We start from the raw sequence: 18144 nt of genomic DNA, 5'->3' as shown, positions 1-18144 counted from the left end.
CGTAGTCACTGCAGCTGTTGAAACCGGAACAGCTGTCAAAACAAGACACCGAAGACTAAGCGTGATGTTTTGGCATTGTAACATTAATGACAAAAATAAATACATAAATAAAGAGTCTGTCTTCCTATTTTCAACACGTAACCACGGCTAACGGTCACCAGTTAACACAGTCACTCGTTAGACCGTAACACCAGTTACAGTCTTTGGTTGTTAGCTAACGCTGGTTATATAATTCGATACTTGCCTATCATCCTTTAAAAATTATTATTATATAATAAATTATTATTATTTATTATGACATATATATTTTTGCTCTTGTCTCACTGATCCGCCATTACTTTTGTTTGTTATTGACTTCCATCTGAGGAGGGCAAAGGAAGGACACACAGACAGACAGACAGGCCTCATGACTGTCAGCCTGACGTCTACTGGGTGGCATGAAAACCTGCAAAACATGCACATGCATTGCTACGAGAATTTCTAAAGAAGAACCCTAAAATAAGGAAGACTGAATTCAAAGTATCAAAGTTGAAAAAAGGAGCTTTTAACAGTGCAACACACAAAATGTGATTACAGGGAAAAGGCTCCTTGAGGAGCTCTAACAGTTATATATATTTTTTTTTAAATGGGCTGTCTCGGACACCTCCCCACTGATACAGATGCGTCATAACATTCCTTTTTTTGGTTTACTGCTCAAGAATGATATATTTTATATCCACATGGTACTCCCCTAGCCTGTCTCTCCTGTCCTTGTACTACTAATTTATAATTGTCTCTCCCTGCCAGCCTCAGTAAATCAGAGGCCAACTCAGAGAGGTATGTGAGACATGGTAAAGACAGGACACACAGACTATTTATATGAGTTAAAACAGCTGCACCCCAGTATAATCCACATTTTTATAACATACATGTGTGGGTAAAGTCCATATCCCCACAACATGGAGAAAATATTTCATATTTATTGAAGAGTAGGCCTTTTATTACCTCAGTAGTATTGATTGATGTCTTTAAAATGTGGAAAACACTTTTGGCCATCACAACCAGCTTTAGACCACAAGGGGGAACCAGCTGAGAAGAAGTACTTCCCCCAGTTCCCCAGTTTAGATCAGAACTAGTGAAGTATGATAACATTTCTAATATGCTCTTTAATGTTAGAATATGCACTTATGATTTTTGTTTTTCCCCCTATGGAGAACCTGGGAACCTAAGCAGTGTGCAGTCATGTGGCCTGTAGTGTGGACAGCGTTACGGACCTATGCCCCTTACGTCACCTTCCCTGTGGCCTTTGTTGTGGGAGCAGTGGGCTACCACCTGGAGTGGTTTGTCAGGGGGACACCTAAACCTCGAGAGGAGAAGGGCATCCTGGAACTGAGGGAGGAGAGGAAGCTGCAGGAGCAAGTGGGTATGGACAGCACGCAGGTGCTTAGTCTGAAAGACAAACTGGAGTTCGCACCCAAAGCTGCTCTGAACAGGAACCGACCCGAAAAGAGCTAACCTGTGTTGGTGTGAGAGACTGGTGTTTGCCCTTCCTCACCAGGAGGGCAGTGGATTGGGAGCAAAGGAGGTGAACCAGAGGAGAAAAACACCTCGCTCCAGGTCACCCAGAAGCATCAGCTTGCCTGTGTAAATATCAGCTACATTTAAGAAGCTAGAGGACAGTCATGAAAACATTGTCTTTTCTTGAGTCTGTATGTGATTCTCTGACCCTACCCTTGATGTTGCACATGCCTGTTCGTGCTTTGATGAAGAACTAAAGCAAACCTTTTAAACTGATGACAGGATTTGATGGGGGGGTGGTCATTTTCTGTTTAACCTTTGTTGAGAGTACTATGACACAAATGTTATTGTGTCCTTGCTGTTAAATCAGACACATGCCATTTTTTTTTGTCATTTCTTGCATCAAAATGATTTTGTAAGGTTGCAAGCCTGTCAAAGAGTATTTCTCCTTTTTAATCTGTGTGTGAAAGGACTTCTGATTGTGATAAAAGCGGAGGAAGAAAGACAGGTCTTTGTTATACTTATTTTTGTCCCATCTTTGATGGTTTGTGACAAAATAATCCAACAGTGTGGGAGGTCTCAGGAAGTTTAAGCTGCTTAGTCCTATTGTCTGAAACATCAACACAATACTTTCATTTTCGAAAGACTGGATTGTTTGCCACAGTTTTCATTGTGTATTACCGAAAAATGTGATGAATAAAGACATTTTTGTGTATGCGACTGTGTGTTAATGTTATTAATGTTGGCATGTTCTTCCAAGATTTGTCTTAGACAGTTGTTGACCTCATCAGTTCCTCCAACTGATTTATTTTCTCAAAGTCATGAAAGTCCAAGTTTCAGAATTAGTCAGCAGCATTGTTTCTCTTTCAGGTCTGATCAAATATCTGATCCCACTCGATTGTGAAACAATACTACTGCAAAGGAGAAAAAGTAACATCAAAACAAAAGGAAGGAAGCAATGGTACTGCTTGTTCAGCTTCAAGAAGGAAATCATTTTCAAGGGAAGGCGGCAGACAATGCAATGATAAACGGGGGTACTGGCAACTCATTCAGTGTATGGAACTTGACCTGTGGACAATTGTGTGTTCTGCCTCTGGCAAAAAAAAAAAAGATTAAAGGAATGATCAGTCCATTAGAAAAGTCTGGATCTTTCAGTTCAAAGGTGTCTGGGTGAATCATAGGCACATACAGGAAGTCAATTTTTTCTTAGTTGAGAAGTTAAAGGTTATTGAGAAGCCATGTTCTGTTGGCGTAGTTATATAGTTTCAGATAATCATGACTTATGTTGCTTGTATGCCCATTTAATATTTGAACATTTATATTTGTTAATTGTACTTGTATAATAATTACCTTGTTTAATAATGAATTACTTAATTAGAGTTTTTGTGTTGATTGAAACTATTAATTTTAAATTGCAATACATTTATAAACTAAAGATAAATTATCGAGCAAGATTCCTCACTTTGTAAAGTAATTGTGTAATAACACCAGTTACAATGCAAGAACAAACTCATTGCATGCTGGGAGGCCACCCAACCTCAAAAGCACCGATCATGAGGTCTTTATTTCAAAATAAGAGCACACTGTTCTATCTGAGATCAGTCCCATAACTGCTCTCCCAGTTCCCAGTTAGCTGGATGAGAGTGGACAAGATCATTTTAGTCTGATAACAGTGTGATAGTCTGGATTAGTTAAACCATGTTTGAAGAACAGCTTGTTTTAGGTAAATCTGCATTTAAGATCAACAAAGCTGCAAGTGGACAAGCATAATAATATGAAAACTGGCATTCCTTTGGTGACTGATGCAGTGTATGTATAGCTCTTAATCATGCTTTTGGATACAGATGCTGTTCATTTTGATATTCATCTTGCCACTAAAGAGTTACACATGTAACAACATAGAGAGTTATCAACTCAGAAAACATTCCTTCTCATACTGGCATCAGCAGAACAACATTGGGCTATAATTAACCTTCTCCGTTTAAGGACTGCTTACCTCTTTTTAGCTCACGGATCAGTAATGTCACGAGTTTATGTTGGGGCTAGTCCAACATAAGCAACATAAGTCATGATTATCTGAAAATCTGGTGTTATTATTATTTGGAATATGGTGCTGACAGAATGTCGGAAAACTCAGCATGAGCACTTCAGTGATATTGCCTTTACCCAACGCGAACATGACTTTTGCTCTGCCTGTGTAGACAAATGGAGAAGATTGTTTCTACATATTCAGTCAAGAAATATGTAGTGTTGTAAATGCTTCCAACTGAGAAGACTTTGTGAAGCGTTTTAAATCCGACACGTGAGAGAACTCTAATAATTATTTTGTTGACACTATTACTCCAGTCCTGCGGCCTTTCCTGTGTTAATAATGAAACTGAATGGTCCGTCTCTCCTGCGCCCCAGGAGCTCTCTTAATAGATGATAACCTTTGCAGTGTGCCAGGATAAGTTCTGCTACGTTACCCTGCCAGCTAGTGAAATGTGGAAAGATTGTGATGGCCAGATTTACATTGGCACCAGAGTGGTGAATGCTGTGCTATCGGCAGTCATCAGCTTGTACTCTATCCCCCCCTTTAAGTTTGCTATCAGCGGAATGACCGGCTCCACTACGGTGAACTCGGTTGTGCATGCTCAGAGAGGCAATTACTTCAAGCTGGTGGAAGTTTCCATATGAAACTAGTGAGGATGGAGAGGCTAAATTATACTGAGAGAGAGAGAGAGAGAGTTAACAAGGAGTGTGATTAGGTTTGTGAAAGGTGTGTGCGTCCTTCTGGGAACAAACAGGACAGGTCCGGCCATCTAACAATGGCTCAGCTACTCAGGAATGGACAGTACTGTGGGAACCAAGCACGGAGGTTCCCTGGGAAAGTAGGGGGATATTTGTAGGTATCTATTGTTCTTGCTGGATGATAGGGATAATGGGTGTGGGTGATGCTGGTTGTTCCTTCTTTTTTTTTTTTTTTTTTAAGGAGGTCTAATCCAACATCCTGAGTGGACAGACTGGAGACGGCGTTCCCTCTGCTGCAGGAACAATAGAGCTGTCTGCCTGCTGGAAGGGCACCACATCCCCTGCTGAACAACCACACACACACAGAATACAGGAATACAGGTATCGCTGTATATCAAACCGATACACAGACAAAAGTAAACATAATAAGGGTCTCACACTTGGAGGGGAAGTCAAATTAAAATATTTGTATGTCTGTTCTCACTGGGACATTTAAATAATCTAAAAATGTGCATTAGACTTCACTGACATGGAAGAGGATGCATAATATGGTTGGACTAAGTATGATATCTGATTTTTGAATAACATTTGATATCAGCCATATACTTTGGGTTTAGGTGTTGAGTTTTAATGTCTAATGAGCTGTTTCAGAAGTGTTCCCATTGCATAAAAAATAAGGTTTTTTATTTCTTTTATTTAAAGAGACTGATTATCTGGAGACAACACTCATTACATGATGTTTGCTAGCTAAATTTACTGTATTGTTTTCCTCTCTTATTATTTAAAAGGAGAACTAGGATGATTGCATTAGTTACTGCGACATCAAGTTTCTGGGGATGTTATTTATTTAATTATGACCTGAAGAAGGTTGATGCGGTGAACACAGAGCAACATAAGCATTCACTTTGAGTTATATTTCTGGCCACCTGACAAGGTGTCCATTATTCACTCTATTTTATCTTTGTTTTTGCCATGCACTCATGGCTTTTTTTTTACTTGCTACATACTCCACTACGGTTCCCCAGCCAGCTGCTAACTTTTTTTGTTGTTTGGTTTTGGACAGGTAGAACACACTGTTTAACAGAGCATTTTACTAAGAACTACTAGAAATAAGTGAAAGTGAACCAAAACAGTAAAGTTGTGATATGTAAAATCAAGACAATGAGCTGAAAAACACTAAATCGCTCCACAGACTTGAGTGGAACTGTCGAGTTTGGACGATGTTTCTCTGTGGGTTTGTCACTACTTTCCTATTCTGTTTAGTTGTCTGACTCATTGATTATGTAAAATGACAGATGAGTGCAGCTTTAAATTTAATGCCTGGACATTAACCCAAACAGACTCATTCACCACACTTTCATATCACAATCGTGGTACAAGAAGTCCTAAAACCTACCTGTGATTCATTGTGACAACCGATAGTTTAAGAGAGACCACCAAATAGACATGCACAAGCTCAGTCCTCAAACAGCCACACACACAAACACACGCTCTCTGCGAGCTATAAGTGTTACCAGCCCTCTTAATTGACTCCAGCCGCACAGCCGGCACTTTGCCCATTTCCCTCATCCTTCACTAGTCTTTGATGGACCATCCGTGACATTAGGTCAACAAAACACAGGGGAGCTGGGACAAAACAATGCAACAATACCCACTGCAGCCCCATTGTCAGGGTGAACAATCCCAAATGACCAGTCTCAGGGGGGAAACAATACTGGAACAGGAAACAGATACAGACCCACTTCCTCTCCAGAGTTTAAATTTAGGAACAGCTCAACGCAATTTTGTATCGTTTTGTCAAAAGCACAAAGTGCCCAAATTAAGGACTGGGTACTTGAACGTGATATTGTTATGGATGGGAAGCCATGTGTCGGTATTGTGTGTAAGTTAAGTGAAACAAAAGGGGAGCTGGCGTGCACAAGGTCGTATGCCTTATACACACACACACACACACACATAGTACACACACTAGAACATAAACACTAGACCCTGAAAAGAGCTTCTTTTTTTCTATGTGAGGCAAATTATTTCCATTACATCCAAATAAAGAGAAATTGCATAACTCAGATGAACCTCATTCACCTTGTAGTTTGCTATTTTAAGCCTTGCCAGTCCCTTCTATGTCTGTGTGTGTGTGTGTCAGTGTGTGTGTGTGTGTGTGTGTGTGTGTGCGTGCGTGTGCCCTCTCTGCCTGTTCGGGGTGCTTCCTAGAGATATACTGTACAGGGTTTTCAGCAGTGCAGCTGCCAGGAAGTGTGACAACAGAATAACTTATTTTGGACAGGCCTGGCACATAGGTGGCCCCTTTAAAGACTCTCCAGGGCCCGGTTCAGAGCGTGGCTGTAAGACCTTCCCTAAAGGGATTCACTTCTGGGTATGATTGTTGGCCTTTCGTAAGAGCCTCTGGAACCCAAAGGCTACTTGATGACACTTGAAATGTTATGGAAATGTTTTACAATCTGAAAGCTTGTGTGCGTGTGTGTGTGTGTGTCTGTGTGTGTGTGTGTGTGTGTGTGTGCGTACACTCATTCACCAAAATGCCTTTCTTTGTGATCAGCGGCATGTGGCTTCACCAACAGAGGGAGGAAGTGCATCAGCAGTGACTTCAACAATGTCAGGAAGCACAGTCAAAATGGCAACTGATCCCAGAGGTTGCATGTATAACCGTTAAAGATGACCTGTCACACAGATTAGGGTCTTCCCAGCTGATGACTGAGAGGCATTTTTGTTTGCACAGCTTTACACAAACACATATCTCCACTGTCTGTCAAGCTTTTATTGGAATATCCTCTGAAAGCAGTGTGTGTCTGATTTGATTGCCTTGAGTCTTGGAAATAGTCGAGACGTGAATAATAGGTAATCAAGACAAAGGAACATGTAGCCATAACAACACTTTCATTTGCACTGTTAGGGAGCTTCACAGGAGGGATGCATTTCTTTTTTTTCTGGAGAGTAGATTGACTCTATAGGGTGGAAAAATGGCTGTTAGAGCTGCGCTATTGTTTTCATCCTGGATGGTATATATTTGCTTCACTGGAGTGAGCAGGAGGCGATAGTTTTCTCAGTGGAAAGAACAGTGCTGGGTGTAGGGCTTCTCCTGTGTGATTATCTATAAGGAAGATGAATGCAAAAGGGAGCTCTGCTGTTCCGCTGCTGGCTTTGGTTGGCAGGCAGAGGGCCGATGTGGGTCGCCCCCGTGCAATCTGTTCAATGACCCCTTGGCTTTTTGTGAAAACACACACGTGAACACATCAGACTGACACATGCATGCAAGTGTGCACACATGTACCCACCCATCTGGAGCGAGATAAGACTGCATGGGAATGCCAGCCCAGTTCTTGTGAACAGACATTGAACTGGGCAGCCTCTGCAGGCTCTGTTTGGATTGTTCTCTCGACAATATCTGCCAATTTATCCTTGAAACAGGGAGGGTCTACCGACAATAAAAAAACACATTCCACTCTGAGGATACAGAAATTCCTGTGAGTCTTCCTATTATTGTTAATCATAAAACATGCTGATAAATCTGCAGCAAAAGAGGGAAAGCATTTTTAATTTCTGTTTTTCAGCTGTTGCTGTAGTTCTTTGGCCTCACACGGTTCAAGCTGTTTGTTTCATGAGAGCCTTTATTACGTATATTTCCTATAATCCACCTTTCCTGCTATAGATAACATCTTATCGTCATGGAGACAGTTGGGTATATTGCTGGAAATGAGTGGTGTATTGCAGAGCGCTGCTGCGGCCGCCCTGAGAAGACATATGGCTACATTCATTCAGAGCCTGGGCGAGCACCTTAGTGGAAGGTGCTGAGTTGTGGATTTTATCAATTACTTTCCATGAAAACAGCATTAACAGTCAGGACTCCCCGGAGGATATTAAACAGAAAGTGCTGTTCCACCTTGTATGAACTTTTACTCGCATATAATTGATGCATTTCTTCCCTATACAGCCAGAGCTACGGCTTTGAGAACAGCCATTAAATCAAAGTTATTTCCTTCAATTTTTTTTTCCCTCAGGAGGTTATGCTCATGATACCCTGTGAGGCTCATCCACTTCTCCACGCCTCCGTCTTTCTATTATTCCCAAAGCGCTTTCTCTTGAGTGATTCAGTGCCTCTGTATTGTGACAGTATTTGGATAGCGTAAAGTGTATGGTTGGACACAGAAGCAATACACACTTCAGAGACATTTTGCCCACACTGAAATCTTATCCCTGTATTCAGAGGAAAGGGAATAAAACCATCATGTACACAGGAGATCAACTTGTAAGAAATGTAGTATATATATATATATATATATAACATGAATAATGCAGATATTAATTCACAGAGTGATCTTATATATATATATAACTTTATTTTACACAAAATAATAAATATTTGCACTGCTATTTGCTGACAATGCTTTAAACATTAAATACAGTTTTCACATAGTTCCTTTCATTAAGTTTGCACATTTCTGTACCGCTTTCAGTGCATTCAATGTTCAATTACTAATGCATCTTTCCAGCTCTCTAAAAGGTTTGAATTCCAAAGTGGATGCTTGTCTTTGCTCCATTACTCCGCTCTGGCAGTGGTCCCCTCTTTCTCCGTCTTCATAGCAAAAAATGCTTTGGTCACTGTTGATAAAAAATCATTTACAATCCAGGGTTTCTCATGGTTTGGCTCTCCTCTAAATCTAAGTCTTCCCCAGTCCATAACCCCACTTCCAGTGACCTAAACTCACTGGGTGAAAGGGGGAAAAGTACATTGTGTGTGTGCATGCATGCGTGCTTGCATCCACGCAGCCATTATCCTCTTGGGAACTGAGCAGGAACCAGCGACCAGTACATTCCACAGTGTGAACACAGAAATAGCGAGAGGTTTCAAAGAACTCCAGGGGTTACAGTGCAAATCTCAGAGGAATATGCTTAAATGTGACTCTGCTGCAAACTCTCCCATACACACAAACACTCTGCCGCTCCGCAGACCCCCTTCGCAGGGTTTTTTCCCACTGTCACACTCAATACTAAAAGCCATTAAACATAACACGAAGGCATCTTATGACTGTATCTTCTATAATTGTGTCACTTTCTTTGCCTTAGGGAGTGTTCTCAAAATGTTTCGAATAGGTCAGTTTATCTGGAAAATCTCAGTTTGAATGTCTGCCTGCCTCTGAGGCGTGAAGTTCACAGTGTTAGAGTTGTTCTTTCTTATTTCTCCCTCATTTGAGGTCTCACCGTTCACTCCTGAAGTGTCATGTGCAGGATAGTATTTACAAAAAGCTAGGAGACTGGAGCTGTTATAGTCATAAACACACTACCCGATCCGTCATACGTAATGCTTCTGCTTTAAGTGTCCTTTATGAGCACCCTTAGTGTTTTTCCCAGTGTGGTGTGCGCGTTTCTTTTGATGGGCTCTAGGGGAATGTGTTGTCCTCATAGCCCCCATGCAGTTCATATAACTGGGAAGTACATCACTCCCAGCCTCGTCAGGTCCCCAGTTCACCTCTATAGCAGAATCCCCGTAGCTCTCACAGGGATTGGAGTAGCATGTAGCCTCACCCTGGATGGGGAGGTCAACATGGCTCCCTGCATTGTAATTCTGTGGCATCTCAGTTTGCAGTTCTGGACTTTCTTCTTGTGTTGTGTTACCTACCGCGGGTAGAGCTACCTGCTCAGCCCGCGGTAGGTAATCCTGGTTCTGTGTGTGATAGTGTTTCTCCAGCCAGTGGGAGATGGCTAGTTGAAGGAGGTGGAAGAGCTCCAAGAGGTTGAGGAGCACGGAGATAGCAGCTATCACCTGAGTGTAGATGGTAAATATTGTCTTCTCTGTGGGTCTCGAGACAAAGCAGTCCACCGTATGAGGACAAGGGAACCCCTTGCACTCAAACCTTGCTGCAATGATGAAGCCATCATAAAGCAACCACAGCCCTACAATGAAGCCAACTTCTAGGAGGACTTTTACAAGGATGCTGAATGCATATGTACAGAGCAGCCTGCCTTTCAGTTTGGGAGCCTCAGGAGGAGCCTTGTCAGCTTTTCTGCCTTTCCCACCATCCTCAGGTTTCTCTTTCTCTTCTGAAGTTCCACCTTGGCCTACCTCTGCCTGCGTCTCATCCTTATCCTCCTTTTCTTTCGTGTCATCCCTAGCCCTTATAGCCACATATCCAAAGTAGAAGATGGTCGGGGTAGAGACGAAGATAATTTGGAGGACAAAGTAGCGAAAGTGGGAGATGGGAAAGGCTCTGTCATAGCACCAAGGGGTGCAGCCAGGTTGTTTGGTGTTGCACTCAAAGTCAGCTTGTTCATCATCCCAGGCAGATTCGGCGGCAGTTGCCAATACCAGAATGCGAAAAAGGAAGAGTACGGTCAGCCAAATACGCCCAATGCCTGTAGAATACTCCTGTCCCTCCTCCAGCAGTCGCTCCAGGTAGGTCCAGTCAGCTCTGGACATTCTCTGCTCCTAGGAGAGATAGTTGACAGATTGATTAGATTGAGAGAATTATAGTTTGAGATATAAAGATTTTAGAGTCAGCTCAACTTTTGCAGCACATTTAGTGGTTGTGCGTTGGATTTGCCAATGGTAGACACATAAAAACTGACCCACATTCAGAATGGGGGATGCTATAATATGACAAACAGGTTGCATATGGCTGTGAAACCTCTTTATGTGAACTTTTGTCAGGCTGGACCAGGGAGAACCAAACTGTTACCAACACAAACCAACTTCAAATCACCTTTTAAACTCTCTTATACCAGGTCAAATTGTGAACTGCTGTATCGGGTGCTTGGACATCATTATACCAGCCTGCAAGTCATACATTATCCATATTCTCATTTACTGCTACATTGCCGAACAGACTGGCATGAATGTGCCACTTAACACCTAATTGGAATATTTTATTTCCCCTACAGAATTTTCAAGGGTTTTCATGAACGCACATTTAATGCACAAGTGTTAAAGGTTTCTATAAGCAACAAATGAGCGAATTCTCTCCAACCTTTTCAGTACAATGGTATTTTTTTTTACTGGAGTGTGTATCTGGCTCTAGCCCCCTATTAGTTCTTCCATGAGCTCACACTGTTGTTGGGTGGGCTCCAAATCCTCATCATCAAGATGTGAAAAACAAGGCCTCCATACACTAAAATGAACTAAAACAAAAACACCTGGTACTAAAGTTAACATTTTAATATGGATGGAAATAATGTATGCTTTCATTGCTTTCACTGTTTGCAGTAAAAGTGGTGTGAATGCGTCCAAAAGAGGCCCCTCAAACTTTTAAATTACACAGCATTATTATGTACATTCACTTTTTCGAGTTGGTCATACTGTGCCTCGTTTCATAAAAACATCGAGGGGGGGCTTGGAAGTTATACTGATAAATGACACAGCCAGTGGCTGGTGGGAAATTCGTGCAAATGGACACACACACGCACACACATCTGAATAAACATCCTGTGTGGGGGAGTTCTGATGCTGCTGTGTGACACTTGTATTTGTTTAGACTATTTATGTTTTTCTGTTATTTCTTCTCCTTTGAGAAGAAAACAAACTTCCTAATAGTGAAAGGAAAACTCCTTTGACAGGATGAGACAAGACAATGGACTATCAGGGAAGCTGGCTCGCCTAAGAGGCACAAGAAATGATAACTGAACCAGTCCATCTCTGGGAGCATTGTCTTGAGGATTTATGTTATCCTAACGCAGAATGTCAGCAGACTAGTAGCTAAAAGATTGCTGTGTGCCATTGAAACATAGTATAAAACAAGACTATAAAGTTAGGTTATAATTAAAGTATATCACGATAGAAAATACAATAAAACACAAAATTAAATACAAGAAAACACTTGTATTGTGCCATAGACTACAAGTCACAGTAGACTTTTAACAGCACTACTTAGAAAATCATTTTAAATTCACTTGACATTTCATTGACATACTTTAAGTTCTTTAACTAAACTCCATTTTTAAAAACATCTACAACAACCCAGGGAAAATAAATAAAAAATCATAAAACTCAGTATTGAGGAGCGGAGAATTCGCTGATTTATAGAGACAGACTCAGAGAAAACAACAGATTGGACTTCAATTAAAAAGCTCAGACACCTTTCAATTCACTACAGGAAAACAGGATGTGATAATAAATAGTAAAACAAATAGTACGTTTAAAAGTTAATAAAAATGGGTGCTCGGCTGTCCTGATTCTTTGTGGGATGGAACAAAAAAAACAAAACAACTAAATACAGTAAAACTCACTCATTGACAACTACTGAGAACTACAGGGACATTCATTTGTGATTACTAGAATAAGATAATAATAATAAGAATATTACACTAATGTAAGTGAATCCTTCTTACCTTTCTCTCTCGTGAAGCGGGTTCTGTCTCCTTATTGGCTTACTGGCCTCAGTGTACTTTTTAAGTCACCCTCCGAGTGTTGGTTCTGCGACTCAAGTGCCTTCGTGTTTGCCTTCTTTAAAAAGTATCGATGTAATCGGAAAAAGTGGGGAGAATTTTCCCATGCCTGCTTTGTAAAACCCTCCCTCAGGAACTTCTTCCAGGAAGTGGGATGGATGAACTTAGAGTAGTTCTGCTTCACTGCGAGGGTTAAACTTTTTCGGTTATTTAAAGGTTAGAATAAATGACGACACGCTGGAAAAAGTTACTCTAATGTCATGTTTTAAAAGGAAAAGGACAGTTTCATTCAGAGTCGGTGCAGCACCGTTATAATAACAGATATAAATAGATATAAGACACATTCCACATTATGGACAATAACGTTGTCATATTTGTATTCGTATAATAATAATATAATAATATAATAATAATAATTATTATGTTTATTTTAACTGTTAATTTTGTAAACTTCTGCACTACTTTCTTTACGCTAATTAGACTGACAGCCAATGGTAATCCGTCATTTTACGAAGACATCAGCATCCTACTAACTTCAATAAAAATCAATCTTGTTTATTTACATTGTTATTATTTTTAAAGAAAGTATTTATTATCGCTTTTCTTTTTGTCCTGTCTATCTATGATGACTAACGGGACCATCTGACTACCATACATACATCCTGTAATTTTCCATTAAGCCACGCAATGGCGCCAGTCACCTTATTTCCAAGAAGCACATGACGCACAGATCGATGAAGTCCCATACTTAACCTGAAAAGTGAATCTTACTGTTGGAGTTGGAACATCGATTTGCTGAGCTCTCTCAGGTTTGATTTGGTCAAACTCACAGCTTGTTGCTGAGGTAATTTTCATCATCTTTAAGAACTGCATCAATATTATCTATTACATCACATACTGCAAACTGTGACTATTTGAGAAACACAACACAACATCTATACGTGGAGGGATCTACTCCCTTAAATCTACAAGTGATAGTATCTGATAATTTCTATTTTAAAAAAACAACAACGTGAGTCTGTAGATAATACCTAAATGTAAAATTAGCTATATCAACTACGACACTAAGGCACTATTTAATCATGAATAAGGATCAGGAATGAATAAGGATAATAATATAACACTGACAGGGGCCATAATTCACAATGAGTATTTCTGTCTCTACCAATGTTTTGTTGCCAGTAGTACTTTTAGTACAGAGTATTTTTATAATATGATATTGCTACTTTAAAGATAATGATTTTAGTTCTCCCCCATAATTAGGTAGCTGTATTTATTATTGTATTTAGTAAAATTTATCTCTCAAGTAAGGTTAACAATATTAAAATTTCATTAACTGAATTTAGTTGAGTACAAAAGTCAAAATCCTACTGTATGTGCTCAACTCAACTACACTACACTGTAATAATATCAGTTCTGTCTATTCATAAAATAAAATAAAAACACAGGTGGTATGCGACTAGTGGGACATGGAGGAATTTCTGTAATGTTGACATTAAGTTAAAAAACGGCTACTATCAAAATACTACAGAATGTTGAAAAAATGAGATTGCCAAAATGTAATTTAAAACATGTTTTTGTATTTGAGTTTGAGTCGATATCAGCCTGCTGTGTAGTCACGTTCATGCCTGTAGCACACGCATACATCCATGATTAATTATGAGCTAAAATGTGATGGCAAAACTGTAAGTGGAGATAAGATCAATGGTTAAATCGCCGCAATTGTGGCTCCAATCTGTGAAATTTATGAGAAAAGAAGCGTGAATCAGGAGTGCCACTTTTCCACTAAATTAACCATTCAGGATTCAACAACATACAGAATCAAATAATCTTCTCCTCACTAGGAATAAATCTGGCTCTTGTGTTAACTGTCCGTAGCTGAAAATGGCCAGACTCTACTCTACTATATTTTAACATCAGTTGCAATCGCGGTACTTGAAGAGTCTCGAATAAGTATTTTCTGAGGTGGTTTGAAAAGCACTAGATTATAGTTCTCTTATCTGAAGGAGCTCTGTTTGCTGATGCAAACTATGCAGCAATACCACTCCTTGTTTTCATGCCTGTCTGTTTTTTTTTTCTTTCTTTTAGTCAAGGCCCAGACAGCCAGCTGGCTGTGCGCAGGCTTTGTTTGTAGATGTGTGGCTGTAGCTAACCCGAACAAGCCCAAGATGTTGCAATAATTCAGATTATCTACTTATTGGAAGTCCATATAGAGATAATACAAAACCTTGAGGCATGTCTCAGCAATGTACTAAAAATGCATCGTTCCAAAACAAGCCTCTCTCCTCTGGAAGATGCAAACAGAGTGTGTACTGAAAGTAAGAGGTTGCTGGAAGACTAGATTTCATATCTTAAATCAATTTTAGCACAAGCTGGGCTGCAAGCTGCTATGAGCATTAAACCCAACGGCTTTGTCACATCGCCAAGAAATTGAAACAGTGATTGATCGTAAACAAGCATTTTATTCAAATACATTTACTGCATGATAATGCAAATTCAGAAAACAGCCCCGTTGCTTAATACTCTTCAGCATCGCATCACATGTCATAACACAGTCTGTACAAATCTAACTGCTAATAGCTACTCCAGTTATCACCTTCTGACACCACACTCAGTCAAATAAAGTCTTTGCTGAGAAGTTATCTCCTCTCAGTCATTTCCAATCAGCGCTGTACCATCACATGTGTCAATATGTAGATTATAAGAAGAGTTAGGAGGCGAGGTCTATCTACCCAGCTACAGCACAGAGTGGAGCTTTATAAAAAGCTCAGTAAATTGACAGTGAATCATCCTGACAGATCAGCGTCTTGCTCTTTCTTTGGTCATTATAGTCGTAGATGAATGGCGAGGAGGGAAGAGAGGACAGCAGACAGAGAGTAATGGGAGTGTTTGCATTCTTGAGATGTGTTATTCCTTCCTGTGTTTGGTGTGCTCCTCCCCACCGGTCCAGTTTTCAATGAAACTAATTTTCAGCTTCAACTTCAATTAATTTTTCGCACATTTAAACATGCACTGTTTTTTTTGACTGATTGAGTCCTGAGCGTACATCAGTAAACTCAATAATGCAGAAATGAATGTAAGATTGGAAAATATATTCAGAAATGGTTTGGAACTCCAAATTATGAGTTTGTGGATGAAAAGTCTTTTGTTCATCTGTTCAAACACATAAAAACAAAGAGGCAGGTGTACCCTCATGGGTTAAAATAAAACAGAAGTGAAAACAACCGGATCCATTTACTTGACAGCTTAGGTCTCCTTATCAAAAAGGGAAAATACTGACAGCCAACAAATCATGCCCATGTTTGTGTTTTTCGTTATATGAATAAGTAATGGAGGGAGTGTTCAATCAACCCTACCTTGCTTTGCTAAATGATTAACTGCAACCATTGCCTGTAAAAAAATTAAATAAAATTGGTGCAACTACTGGATGGCAAATTTGGATTGCAAATTTTGTACAGATATTCAATGTCCCAGAGGATGAATTATAATGACTTTGGTGAATTTTCCTCTCACACCAAGTAAAAAAATGACAACGTTAAAAATGGTGGGGGGTTTTTGTAATGTGATGACAGGTATGTGATGGATTGCGATTAGATTTTTCCTTTGACATTCATGGTCATAGAGGATCAATCATAATGACTTCTCCTAGTGCCTCCAGTAGGTCAATAGTTTTACCTCTCTAGTTATATTATTTTAACATCTACTTGAAATTTTGCTCAGATGTGGCTCTCAGAGAATGAGTCATTCCATGACTATTCCTCTGCCACCACCATTTGTGGTTATAAATGAAATATCAACTGTTCAAGGTTGAAGCTGTTGGATGAATTGCAAATTCATGAAATTTGAAATGAAATTTGGTACAAGCATTTGTTTGGGATGATATGTAATCACAATAATCGAGCTCAAAGCATCAGCCGATCACCTGCCTTTGTCTTATCTATAAGAAATACAGTGATATCAGGCCTCATCCAGAGCATCACTGCTTTTGCAATTATGTTTTTTCTTATGTAAAATGAATTTTTCTTAGAATCAAAAATAGATGCATATCTCTCTAAACATTGTTGTGTTGCAGATCGTCCGCACAAAGAAGCCTCTAAGGAACTGGAAAGGTCTCGTGTCATATCATGCAAAATTAATGTGCAAGACTAAGAAAAAATATCACCGCTTCTTCAGGGGTTACATCACGTGGTAAAATGCTGCGTGTCTGTGTGTGCTGTGTGGGTGTGTGTTTGCATGGGACAGCACAAGAGTCACTTTTTCTAGCAGTCTGTCACATTAACAGTAAATTTCCAGCACAGAAAGCGGTGTGTGTCTATCAGTGCTTCCTGGTTAGTAAAGATGTCAAAGCTACATGAGTTATGGGCACGCACAGCCTTGCATGTTGTTTGATGAAATATGTATGACACTGGTGGAGCTGTAGATTCTCTGAAGTGATGGATATATATATATATATATATTGAAGCCGAGGCCGATGTGGGGTTTATGATGTCACCACTGTACTAACAGAAACTGAATACAGCTATACACTGCATCTCATACACTCTACTGCATATCAGGTTTCTACATTTTTTGATTCTGTAATTTTATTCCCATTATCTCATACACATGAAAGATGTTCTTGTTTTCCCTCTCTTTTTCCATCCCGTGTAAACACAGTATCATGTCTCCATGTTGAAATTAGGATACAAATCCAATCAGAGCTTTGCGTAGATCCTCCCTGTGGCGTCTCCCAGCCCTATTACGCCTAGGGACCGCTCCCTGACAGGCACTATTGATCTCAGCCAGCTTGGAGCCACGCCATGAAAGTGCACATTGGCAGCTGATGACAGCTTTATTAGAAAAGGAGGACACGGCAGATCAGCAAGTTTCCCCACATCAAAAGGCCCAAAGGGGATGAACCACGGATAGAGCTCATCACATTTGGCTGAGGATCAATTGAGTGACCTTTTTTTTTTTTTTTTCCGAAGGTGATCAATCTGTTTTGTCCGGTAGATAAAGTACACTCCAGCCACAGGTAAACATGAGCCATCGCAGAAGGAAAATGCTCAAATGAGTATTCATGTAATTCTGTAACTGTAAATTCAGAAATTGATATACTGACTTGATTATAAACTGTTTTGATTCAGTGTTACAGTACCTTCAATCTTGGCTACTTTGCAAAGAAAAACAATATACATATATTTTTGCATCAGTATTCCAGGTAGATTTGACAAATATGTCAAATCACTGCTTGCATCTTACTGTAATGGAAAATACTAGCTGCCTGCTTTCTCTCCACTGTGATGCATATAAGATTAAATTTACCCCGGAGAGAAAGATTAGTATTTGTTTTTGCCATTCATATGTTTTCTAAAGATTGATTTTTATGTGAAATTCCTGCATCTCTGACACTCGGACTGTAAAATAATGCATAAGGTTATGGGTTATCCAAATAACAATACAGCCAGTGTTTCTGGAGCAAAAAATTGCATCTCCAATTTACCTGTGACCATGGCAATTCAAGACTTTAATCTTAAGAACTGC

General features: G+C 39.9%; 3 protein-coding genes across 3 annotated transcripts in view; 2 read left to right on the top strand and 1 right to left on the bottom strand.

Annotated features, from left to right (window-relative positions):
* The first annotated feature begins 752 nt into the window (after nt 1-752).
* On the top strand, nt 753-2217 carry smim12 (small integral membrane protein 12). The gene has a single exon (XM_019275431.2). The coding sequence runs from the start codon at nt 1222-1224 to the stop codon at nt 1492-1494; it is 273 nt and encodes a 90-aa protein (XP_019130976.1). The 5' UTR covers nt 753-1221; the 3' UTR covers nt 1495-2217.
* Nucleotides 2218-4257: 2040 nt separating this feature from the next.
* The window catches only part of dlgap3 (discs, large (Drosophila) homolog-associated protein 3), a 128981-nt gene continuing 115094 nt past the window's right edge, over nt 4258-18144 (top strand). Inside the window, exon 1 of the mRNA XM_027287054.1 lies at nt 4258-4608. The gene's annotated coding sequence lies outside the window, so the exon portion shown is untranslated. The remainder of the gene's footprint in view (nt 4609-18144) is intronic.
* On the bottom strand, nt 8558-12712 carry gja4 (gap junction protein alpha 4). The gene is made up of 2 exons (XM_010732686.3): nt 12565-12712; nt 8558-10669 (listed from the first exon to the last, which is right to left on the bottom strand). Exon 2 carries the CDS (start codon nt 10658-10660, stop codon nt 9536-9538), a length of 1125 nt encoding a protein of 374 aa, XP_010730988.2. The 5' UTR covers nt 10661-10669; nt 12565-12712; the 3' UTR covers nt 8558-9535.

The sequence above is a fragment of the Larimichthys crocea genome, chromosome XIII (assembly GCF_000972845.2).
Source record: "Larimichthys crocea isolate SSNF chromosome XIII, L_crocea_2.0, whole genome shotgun sequence".
In the NCBI taxonomy this organism is placed as follows: Eukaryota; Metazoa; Chordata; class Actinopteri; family Sciaenidae; genus Larimichthys; species Larimichthys crocea.
This window is presented reverse-complemented; position numbering and strand designations above follow the sequence as displayed.